General features: G+C 32.6%; 2 protein-coding genes across 3 annotated transcripts; both read right to left on the bottom strand.

The window, feature by feature from the left end:
* Nucleotides 1–1094: 1094 nt before the first annotated feature.
* Nucleotides 1095–3207, bottom strand: LOC122310349 (the record flags this gene model as incomplete). Its single annotated transcript, XM_043124245.1, has 4 exons — nt 1095–1752; nt 2105–2320; nt 2655–2858; nt 2959–3207. Coding segments are annotated over 4 exons (900 nt in total), but the record flags the coding sequence as incomplete, so codon positions are not given.
* A 2627-nt stretch (nt 3208–5834) lies between these two features.
* Nucleotides 5835–11499, bottom strand: LOC122311767 (prohibitin-1, mitochondrial). Of its 2 annotated transcripts, none has more exons than XM_043126433.1 (6): nt 11346–11499; nt 10537–10725; nt 9861–9977; nt 7530–7700; nt 6954–7166; nt 5835–6245 (listed from the first exon to the last, which is right to left on the bottom strand). In XM_043126433.1, the coding sequence occupies exons 2-6, from the start codon at nt 10711–10713 to the stop codon at nt 6051–6053; spliced, it is 873 nt and encodes a 290-aa protein (XP_042982367.1). In that variant the 5' UTR covers nt 10714–10725; nt 11346–11499; the 3' UTR covers nt 5835–6050. The 2 variants fall into 2 exon arrangements, with proteins under 2 accessions (XP_042982367.1, XP_042982366.1); XM_043126432.1 differs by having other exon boundaries at nt 11230–11370.
* Between the last annotated feature and the right edge of the window lie 392 nt (nt 11500–11891).

The following is an 11891-nucleotide window of genomic DNA, read 5'->3' as shown; positions in this document are numbered from 1 at the left end:
ATACATATATATATATATATATATATATATATATATATATAATATAGAGAGAGTACATGAATTAAGCAATAATATTAATGCGAGTTAATGAGTGGAAGGAGACATTCGATTCATATAAATAATAGATAGATATGATGTCCCTGGCCTCTCTCATTTTAGGTTATGATTTACCAAAGGAAAAAACACATATACGACAAGAAATTAAAATGGCTTTATGGCTTATTTAGCTAGCGATCATCATGAGCTAGAAGATGATTTTTGTCGTTACCCACAATATATAATATCCACGAGGCACGAACACTACAACGTTAACGCATAAATCTCACGATGGATCATCTCTGATCCCATCCTAGAATCTTATAATTAGGGTTATATATCTTCTTTTGCCATTAATGTTTTTCAAGATTCATACTCTCCATGCATGCAGCATGCATGCAGTACCTTGATAATAATTTGTTTCTGATTTCAGCCTAAGATTTAAGAGTTCATGTGGATTATTAACAGGTTTTGGTTACATGCATGCATGCTAGCTAGCTAGCTAGTAGCTAGGTTGTCATAATTCATTATTGCTAGCTGAATTTCCAAGTCTTGTAATTTTAATCATTGCATTTAACATTTGCTGCAGTGACCGAATATTTTAGCTCAATATATATATATATATATATATACACACACACACTTGTAATTTGAGCAATATTGCATGCATGAAAAGGACGTTATATATATATATATATGATCCAAAAATTACAAAAATCTTTATTATTATTTGCAAGTAACGTAAAGGAAAAAAATGATCACCTCAGATGATCACAAGGTGGTTTTCTCGCGCTTTCTGTCGCGTCTGATATCTTTTCTCAACCAACCATCTCACATGCTTTGTAGGGCATCCATCATCAGTACTGATCATTAATTAATAGACATCACGTACTACTGATCACAGATTAAGAGTAGACTAACCTAATTCCTATGAGATGATCAAGAAATTATTAATGCATGCTAGCTAGCTAATGCTGTTTAAAAAATAATTACTTTTTTTCAGCTCGGCCCCCACATGAATATATATATATATATATATATATATCGAAACACGTGTGTATATATATAGAGCATTTTATTCATTGATTTTCACATTCAGTACAAACTAGATGATCTCTCTACAAACTTTTATATACAATTTATAAATATCGAAACAAACATCTATAGATCATAAAACTATATATTGCTTGATCTCATGATCATCATCTCCATATATATATCATTCCCAACATTCTCAATTTCCCATTATTTTTCAACATTATTTTCCCCTATATATACAACATGATATATAGAGCTAGCTGGATTGACTTGTATCACCGGCCTCATGTACAAGGCTCAGGTGTCATAACTTTGCTGTAAACATGCATATAAGACATTGCTAATTAAGATTAATGCCACTTAAAGGCAGTGGCATTAATCATGTGGTGTTTTAGGGCTGCAGGTATATAATTGTAAAATAAAAACCACTATTTTTTTTTTCTTTCTTTAGTATTCTATAATAAGGCCTCCCATTGGAGATCTATGGGGAACCCCCTTCCTCCTCTTGGCAGTTCTGTAACTCGCAGCCGTTGGAGGTGGTGTTGATGGTGTAAAGCTTCGAACTTTGCTTTTCACATGCCCATTGCCAATGCCATTCAATGATCCTTCAGTGTCTGACCCTTCTGTAGACTCCATGCACATTTTCTTTTTCCGGAAACTCTTTGATGTCCCAACTATCTGAAATAATTGTTAAAAAAATAAAAGATAAAACAATCAAGATTCTCTCTGTGTGTTCTCTCTCTCTTTCCATTAAATTCCCACCTAACACAAAAACCCAAGAAATCAATGCTCAATTGCATATATAAAGTCCAACGGAAATGAAGATATTTGATTCCCCAAAAAGAGATATCATGATAGAAGGAAAACCCATTTGAATTCTTTGGAAGAATATGGAAATAAGATTAATGGTTGCAAATTGGGATAACACAGGAAATAATACAGAACGAGATTCCCAGGGCCCACCAAAAGAACTCTCAGAAAATTAGGTAAAAAGGAACGAGAAAGAGTAGTTGCAGTAATTGTGAAATACCTTGCAGCCAAGGGAGCAGAAACTGAAGGAATCAAGGAGGCTGCGCTCGCAGACTTGGCAGGTATTGGTGACACCTTTACCAGGCCTAGGCTGAGGCCTCTCATTCAAGAACACAATCCTGGCACTGTTTATTATGTATGTCTGGACCCCTGTAATATCCAAATATTTCTGAATCTCAGACACCCTTATCACATCATGATATGACGACCTCCGTATCTGCAAAACACAGCAGCAAAATCCATCACAAATTTATATAATTTCCCTCCAGTGCTCTACTACTCTTCAAACTACCAAAACAAAAGGAAGGAAAGGAAAACAAAAATACCCAAAAAAGAAGAAGAAGACACTTGGGAAAATAAAGGCCACATGTGGTTGGTAAAATTGATAATATCCATGTATTGTGATTTTTGAAGGCTATGAACACGATAGATAGGTTTTGACAATGTAGTGTGCTGGGATTATAAATTCACCCCACTCATGAAATCTATAAACCTTTTCAATATACAATTTTTGTTAAGAGGAGAAGAGGGACATGAGTTGCAGAATCTACCTGAATAGCCCTGTGGTCTCTATGAGAAGTCAGGCAAAGAGAACAAAGGGCTCCATTCATGCAGTCCAGGCAGTACATATTGCATTCACTCTTGTGAGAATCTGCGTGAATCTTGCAATGAACAAAGAAGCTTGTTTGGAGAAGAGGCTGCAGCCATGGCGGCCACTTGTTTTTATCATCATCATCATCTAAAACTCCTCCTCCCTACACCAAAAAGAACCAAATACATGTGAAAAAAAAGAGAGAGAGTTAAATATACAACAAAGATAAATGTGAGAAGTGTATTCTGATTAGGGGAGCTAACCATGATTCTTCTGCTTTTGGGTCTGATGTCTCTTATGGCGGATTCTTGATCATCTATGGCCAGTTTTGGAGGCAGAAAAAAGAGCTTTTTCTCTGTATACTTTTCTTCAGAGAAAGGAAGGAAAGAGAAGTGGGGCACTTTTTGTAGTGGTGGGTAGTGGATGGGGTGGGATGGGTTAGGGATGGAGGTGTGGAATGTGCTTATCTTAGGCTTAAAAGTCCACAACCGAACCTCTCTCCGAACCAAAAACCAAAAAGGAATTTATTTATTTATTTATTTTGCTGGAGTTTGCGTTTATTTCAAGGAACTCACTTTGTTTTTTTATTTTTATTTTTCTGTTTACTTTTCCACTTTGGAATATTAATTATTCTTTTTTTTTTTTTCAATTTTTTTTTTGGATCAAGTAGGTTGGAAAATATATATATATATATATATATATATAAAAGTAGTGATACCATGCCATTCAATTTGCTCACTTGATGTCCTCAGTGTAAATTGCAACCTTTTTTTTTATTAATTTTTAATTTTAAACATTTTTTAAATATGTTTAAAAATTCTTAATTTTTTTTTAAAAAAATACTAATACATTAATAATCACTTCCTTAATCAGTAAATAATTTTTTTTTTAAATATATATATATGATGGATCAAAATAAGGGCATACTAGCTAGCATTATTCACACGTGTGTGTATATATATATTGTTTCTGCTTAAAAATATATATATATATATATATATATATATATATATATATATATATTGTTTCTAGGATTGACACTTGGGAGGTAACCAACTTGACACGTTGGAAAGTTGATAAGTCAGTCATAGAAAATTAAGGAAACCAAGGAGGAGGAGCATGTTTTGGACTTTTTTGTTCTAGAATTTTACCTCTCATGTGGGGTGAGGTCTTGTGGCAGTTCGGAGCTTGGTTTGAAATTACCAATGATAGTTTTGATCATTTAAATTAAAGATTTACATATAGATTAAAAAAAAAAATCTTTATTTTTAAAGGAATCTACATTCTCTTTACAAAAACATTAGAAAAATTAGAAGTAATAATCGATACAATTAGATTTTGTAATAGGGAAGAAATCTTACATATTAAAGAATCCTTTTGGAAATGTTACTTCCAACAATATTTTGGAATGTATTTTCATTTCTCCTTTTCTCCCTTTCCCCCATTTGTAATTAAATTAAATAAGAAAATGAAAAGAGAATCCACTTTGTAAGTAACTAAGCTTTTTAACTTGATATATATATATATACAAAAAAAAAATTTATGTGCAGTCATTTTTATATATTCATTATACACTCCACTAATTTAATTGGCTGCGTCACTTTTTTTAATATAAAATAATTACTTTAATTAATTACATTAATAGAGTGCATAAATAATATGTAAAAATGACTGCATGTAGTAGAACTAATATATATCTCTTTAAGTAAGAATGAGTTATGTTATATACTATATTTTATCTCACTTTTGATCAATTTTATTGATGTAAGACTATCCATCAACTTTTAAATTAAACCTAAGAAAAACCTTTAAATTAATTTTGTTAAAATAAAAAATATGAAAAATATTACAATAATATGATAGAGCCTAATATATATGAATTTTTCAAAAAAAAAAAAAAAAACATCTAAAAGCTGCAAGGAGGCCTAAATAAAAGTACAATAAAGTACTCCAAGATGGCCCGAAAGCAAATCAAACCTACTAAGAAATCCTAAGAAGAAGAGAAACCCATACCCAAGCATATTTAATTTTTGTTTATTCACAGTAATTTTTTATTTGGCTACCATCTCCACCCCTACTTTAGGGGCAAGCCTTTACCTAATATCGTGCTTGTACCAATATCTTCTACTTTTTGATTGGACGGCTGCAACTGATTGCTTTATTAGTTCTTTGATTGACAAATTCGATCTACACCTTTAGGAGGCCACAATCTATATTTATTTATTTTTTCTTGTGCTTATTTGATGAAACCAGAAGGATTATTTACAGATAAGACAAAATAATTTTAAGTTAAAATTTAAATAAAATATTATTAATTTTTTAATATTAATATTATTTTAATATTTAAAAAAGTTTAATTATTTATTATATTTTATGAAGAAATTTTAAAAAATTATAATAATAAAATGAAATTAGATGAAACGCTCTCCGAATCTAAACGAGCTCTAAAGTGTAGCAGTTAAAACTTTAGAAACAGAGAAATTCTTTTATATCATGTAGATTTACTAAATATCGAAAATAATATTCAATATTGAAAATAACTTTTTTCTTGCCTGCTTTTTATAGGGATGAAGAAGGCTGGCTCCATCTCCTTTTGACGTGGGATGGAATCCCAACCAAAAATTCTATTCCAAAATTTACTTTCTCCAACAACTTTCATTATATGATTGATTCCATTTTTATGCCAAAAGGCCAGAAAGCCATATATAACTTGTCCAACAACAGCTTGTTTTCATGATTGTTTTGTAGATCCACCCACTGATTCACATACCTTTAGAAAAAGGGAAACAAACAAGATAGTTAATAAGAACTAATTGACAATTCACGCATGCATTCAATGTAAATCATTCTCATATATAAAACCAGAAATGAGTGAGATTTAATCATAATTAGTGCCTTTCTTAAAAAGGGTATACTGAGATAACGATGGAAGTAATCCTCCAATGACAGGAGTACTTACTATCATATCAATTGAACAGTTACTAAACAAAACTGAATGCAGCAGTCTCACATTGGAGATGTTGGCTTTTTTCCAGTGATGACTGCGTTTAGGTAGCGAGCTGATTTCAAACATTATGTGATTTTGTGAATAGTAATGAAAAAGTAATGATAAAATATTAAATAATAGTAAATAGTAATATAAAGTAAATGAAAAGTCCTGATAAAATAATGAATAGTAATGTAGTATTATCAGAATACTATAGTACCAAAACTAGCCTTAAATCTCCTTGTTCAAATAGGCCATTAAGACAAATTATCCATTTAAATTTCCAATGCTCGGTTTTGAGAATATCACTGCGATGGAAGAGTTGATAAACAAAATGAAAAAGGGCTCTGTGATCTCGACTTGTAATATTTATTTCTTCCCAGTAGGCTCCAAATTCATATCCTGAAGGTTCAGCAACAAATCATCCGAACTCAGGAAAACTTTGTTGGCTGAATTCGAGACGGTATGTGCAATTTCTCTGGCAGCTTCAATCTTCCTGAGAGTGATGAATGCTGGATTATTGGCAATTGCTTGACCGATGAGCTGTGCACTCTTGGCCTCACCCTGGCAATCGGAGGGGAAAAAGTTGAGCAAAAGAGACCTTCAAATGAAAGAAATTTAAATTTAACAAATTACAAGCAACTACGGATGCAAATATAATCATTGGACGATTATCTTGTTTCATTATGCTTATAAAAAATATTTTTCTTTCATTATAAATAAATATAACAATGTGCAAAGATTTGTTTCAACATATAATCAAAGAATTTATTAGGAAATGCAAAAGGGATGAAGTACACAAGAAGTATACAACATAATATGCTAAACATGGATTATTCACATCTTTTAAGAATTTCCTAGCAACTTCTATGAGCCTCAAGCACCTGTTACGTGACAATAAAATCTCACTAAAGCATCAGTTAACCTCTAAATGCACAAAAATAAGCCAATAATCAGTAAGTATGACTAGCTTTTGATCAAGAAAGATGGCGTAAATATGATTCAATGGTTTTCCAACAGCTTTTGATCAAGAAAGATGGTGTAAATATGATTCAATGGTTTTCCAATATTCTAAACCAGTTCACTACAATGACATCAGGAGAGAAGAGATCAAACTAATAGATCATTGACTAGCATTCTCCATGACATATATATATTGATAAATAAGCATTCTCTATGACATATGATAGAGACTTAGAAAATAAAGACATATGCGGCATCTTGCACCAAATTTAAGGCAGTATCTAAACTTTCACATCCCTTCCATCTCACCTGTGCTCTGATAACAGCACTTTTCTTGTCTTGTTCAGCTTTTTCGACAATAAATTTAGCCCTCTCAGCTTCTTGTGCAGCCACCTGTTTGGCTTCAATTGCAGCTGTGAACTCCTTCCCAAAAGTTAAGCTTGTGATTGAAACATCATCCAACGCAATATTGAAATTGGCTGCTCTTGCAGTCAAAATTTCCCGAATATTCCTACTAACAGCCTACAAAAAATAGAGGGCCAATCATAAACTTGAAAGTTAGATCCATCATTAGAGCCCATCTTTATTTAATATACTGCAATTGAATTATGAAAATATTCTAGGGACCATGAAGGAAAGGAAGCAAAATTGAAGTACAGAGCAGGACCAATCAAATGAGATGTATTACTATAATTGACTAAATCATGGGAAACAATACACTAATCTCAAGAAAACAAAGGCAGAAAATCCCAATAACAGCATCCCTGACCCAATGAGCTTAATGATAAAAGGCTATGAAACCAAAGGGTCTATTTTATAGTAACCCAAAATCATTAGATCAATTTGGAATTAGAACTTTAAAGAAGAATAAGCCTTGGCATTCACCTCTCTTTGAGTAATAAGTTGGCTGGCGTTATACTGAGCAACAACAGCTTTCAAAGTTTCATGAATAATTGAAGGCAGGACCCTTTCGTTATAATTCTCACCAAGGCTTCGATAAATTGTCGGTAACTGGTCTGGCACAGGACGGGTTAGAACTCGAAGCCCGATTTTAACCTGTACATCAAAGTCAAAATTTTCACAAATAATATTCAGGAGGAATATTATGCAAAGAATTAAATACTTGATACCGTTTCTACCTCTAGAAGCATGAAAAATGAATTCTAAACTTGAATAATAACAGCTGCCCAAACACTAACAACCTTTACACATCTATTAGTGTAAAACCTTCACCATACATCTAAGCATGGGTACATAACCGTTTCAACTTAACAATACAGCACAAAACCCCACACTATAACAGTTGCAAGGATGAAAAGGAGATGAGAAATAAGGGCCCTGTGTAATTTTTGAACCCATAGGACTAGATGCAAACAGCTAGTCTCAAATGAGGATCAGATGCTAGAGGACTAGTGTAACGCCCCCAAGTCCCACATTGGGTGGATGAGGCATGATGGAGGTAAATATGTATTGGTAAAGGTGCATTGAATATCAAAACTCACATTGGTTACTTACTAGGTGTAACTAGGCTTTATGATTATTATGGAGTCTGACTACGACCTTGACAATCTTTATGAAGTGTAATTTAGATGTGGATTGGACTTTCCTTGGGTCATTGCAAATGTATTAGAGCTAGTTTTGTAACACCATGAGGCGTTAGGCACTCAATGCAACATAAGAACTATAGAGATTTTTCTAAAGTCCTCTGCATCCAACATTAGGTAGGTGGAGTGTAATAGACATGAATGAGTATGATAGACATCCACTAAGTGACAAGTCCCATATTGATTACCTACTAGATGGAATTGTATTGTATAAAATTCTAAATAGTTCCAATTACAATATTGATTAGTCATTTGGAGAATAAGCCAAGATGTGGGTTATCCTTTTCTTGTGTTCTTACAACAAAAGACCAAACAATAGTGCAGTCAAATGAGGACCAGCTGTCAATTGTTGAATGGTTTAAACATGACCAAAGGGATTAGCAATTGCCACTACTATCTCCTATCATTTAGACTCGAGGATTTTTTCCAAATTTAAGATGTGAATACAGAAAAACAATAAGAACAAAGAAAACAAGAGATAAAACTAAGATTAGAAGAATCACAAAATCTCAAGACTTCCAAGCATACATTTTATAGACTAGTTGGTTTCCTAAAGGTGATAAGAGGAGGTGGTGATAAGATTTCAAACATTGTGCAGAAGTTTCAGCAATGGCTTGCTGCACTCTAGAAGTCAAGTCCACGTGCAAAAGTGGCTCTTCAACATACAGGAGGACCAGCATGTTAACTTTGCGTTGAAATTAAAAACAACAGTTAAACATAAAGGACAATTAACAATTTTTTTTTTTTTTTGAGAAGAAAAGGACAACTAATAATTAAATTAATAAAAACATGCTAAATCCATGTAAAACGTAACAATGTTACTAGGGCTGTACAAAATATCTGTTGCTCTCAAATTATTTCTGATCAGGGTCGGAGGTGCTCCAACTCTGCTTTGATTGTAGTTGGTGTTGGGCTAGTAAATATGTCTTCAAAGGCTCTTTGCACTCATTCTTTTAGCTGTTTTTTTTTCTTTACTTATATATATATATCAAAACTTTATTTATATGTTAAAAAAACAGCAAAAACAACATGATGAGATATGCATTAAATTATCCAGTGATCATTAATCAAGTGGCAAAAAATCAGGTGTATCTATTTTATAGTCCTCATGTATTTGGATGCCACCACATTTGAGATTGAATAAAGTACATTCATGGCAAGAAATCATCAACATAGCAGCTGACACCTAATGAGTATATGTGGTACTTTCCAGAAAATAATTGTTCCTCAATAAAAAAATATATATATCCAAAGAAAGTATTCTAATATATTTTGCAACATCTTACCCCTTTCAATCTCGATTGTTCCTTAGAAAAGAGTTTGATCCTTATTAAAAAAAAGTCCAAAGAAAGCACCTATATATATATATATTTTTATTTGCACCAGGTGTCCAGGCACAGCATCCCGACTAATCCCGGGGGTGCACAGGCCCTTGAAAATGAGTTTTCCGCAAGTTCACCTCGGGTAATTCAAGGGGAAAAGCACCTACATATTTTGGTACATCTTACCACTTTCAATCCCGGTTGGTTCCTTAGAAAGATTTTGAATGGAACCACATTTAAACAACATAATTGTGTCAATTTTCTGAAGCATCAACAAGAAGGGAATTTACCATCTGGAGGTCACGGCTCCCAGAAGTACTCTCCACTAGATGGGGTTTTGCACGGACATCATAGATCACTGGCCTATCAAACCATGGAATCATAAAGTGTGTCCCTTCAGCATAAACCTGCACACTCAACACCATTAATGTACAGATGATGAGATGCATACAAATGTGGAAATGGCAGGAACGTAAGATTTTAAATATTAGGTGTATCTTCAAGTCTTCAACAACCAAGTATTACTGAAGCATACAAGAAAAACCATTAAGAAGATAACCTAATAACCTTTTAGAGCACTAGCAATGGTTTATTCATCTTCATTTTTGAAGTCAAATTTGAATAAACTTGCCACAATTTCATCTACATTGGTTTATTTATCTTCATAATTTTAAATAACTATGAACAGTTGTTATTCATGTTTGAAGATGTCCTTTTCCTTCTTCAAACATTATTTTATTGTTTTTTCTCTCTCCTCCCAACTCTCTCTTTTTCTCTCTTTTCTTTTTTCTCTTCTCTCTCTTTATTATTTTATTATTATTTGATCAAAAAATACATAATCCAATGTAGGAATTTTTCTTCATATTCAAAATCAATCTTCAAAACATGTAATTTTACATATGAAGATAAAGAAACCATTGCCAATGCTCTTACAAATTTCAGAAGAGTTTAAGGAAAAACAATAACCTGGTCTTTGACACCAACTATACGATTGAACATGATGGCTCGATGCCCTCCCTCAACATTGTAGAGACTGTTGGTAGCACCGTACAAACCTAGTGCACCAATAACTCCTAGCCTAAGCAAAGTAGAAGCTGCACCACCACTAGGCATCTTCGGAACTTTAACATTGTTCAAATTCATTTTGTGAAAATGCTGAGAATGGACAATTAAATGTCAATGTGGCTGTTTGTGTCACAAGCAAGGAAACTAAAAACAAAATGTATTAATCATGCCACCAACTATATACACAAAGCATATATTCGCAGCTGCAAACCATACAGAGAGAATGCGTGAATACCATACAGAGAGACGGGGAACAAGTAAATGTTAATTTAACAATTTTTTTTTTTTTTTATAAGCAGGAAACCCTAATTAATCAGAAACACAATATATCCTTCAACTATAGGATACAACAAACTAAATTAAACAATGGCGTAAACAATCCTCCAATTTAAGGAAACCGTCATTCTTGTATTCCAAACGAATAAAGAGGATGAGAGTATTGATGTGAAGGGAAGATGGGAAAAAATCATAAGCAACCATTATACTCAAAGAAAGTAAATCGAATAAACATGTTAAGAAAAAATCAAAAGATCAAAAACTCGATTATTCTTCTCACTTTCAAAAAATGGAAAAGACAATGCAAGTAAACCTTACTATTGTCATAGGTTAGAACATAACTTCAGATTCTCCATTTTCGGGCGACCAACTATGAAAAATTGAAAAAAGAAAACTCTGATTTGAAAAAAATGCAAAATTTAAGCTCTCGATACCTTTATACTTCCCGAGAGGGAGGGCTTAGTCTTTGAGCTACAGGCAAGAAAGCGGTAGAAAGGGTTTAGAGCCAACGAGAGAGAGGGTTTCGCAAAGATATGTGTAAAACCCTAGGATTTAACCTGACGTAACGACGTTAGGTCCACGGGCCCATGTTTTATGTAAAAACTCTTTTAACATTTTTACTGGACAATTTAATTTGGGCTAAGCCCATTTACTTCTGAGAAAAATTGTGAGCCCACAAATATTCGAAAATTATAAAAAGTACTAAAAACTATCTCCACTTTGACATTTAATTTTTAAACAAAAAAAATATTATTTCAGATATTTCAAAAAAAAAAAAACCGAACGTCTAAGATATCCAAAATTGAATAAGAATCATTTGCCAGAGTTTGTATTTTGGTTTAGGAAGTAAAAAAATCTTTATATATTATATATATATATATACGAGAAATTATATTTATAGTCATAGAGTGATTACGTAAGTAAATATAAAATCTGAATTAAAAATATTATTTTTTAATAATATTAAATATAATAATATT

The sequence above is a fragment of the Carya illinoinensis genome, chromosome 5 (genome assembly GCF_018687715.1).
Source record: "Carya illinoinensis cultivar Pawnee chromosome 5, C.illinoinensisPawnee_v1, whole genome shotgun sequence".
Taxonomy (NCBI): Eukaryota; Viridiplantae; Streptophyta; class Magnoliopsida; order Fagales; family Juglandaceae; genus Carya; species Carya illinoinensis.
This window is presented reverse-complemented; position numbering and strand designations above follow the sequence as displayed.

Coding starts and splice junctions, on each gene's coding strand:
- LOC122311767 (XM_043126432.1), bottom strand. Junction 7,167..7,529: donor AACTTATTACTCAAAGAGAG/GTGAATGCCAAG, acceptor TATTTTTTGTAG/GCTGTTAGTAGGAATATTCG. Junction 6,246..6,953: donor GTGCTGTTATCAGAGCACAG/GTGAGATGGAAG, acceptor TCCGATTGCCAG/GGTGAGGCCAAGAGTGCACA.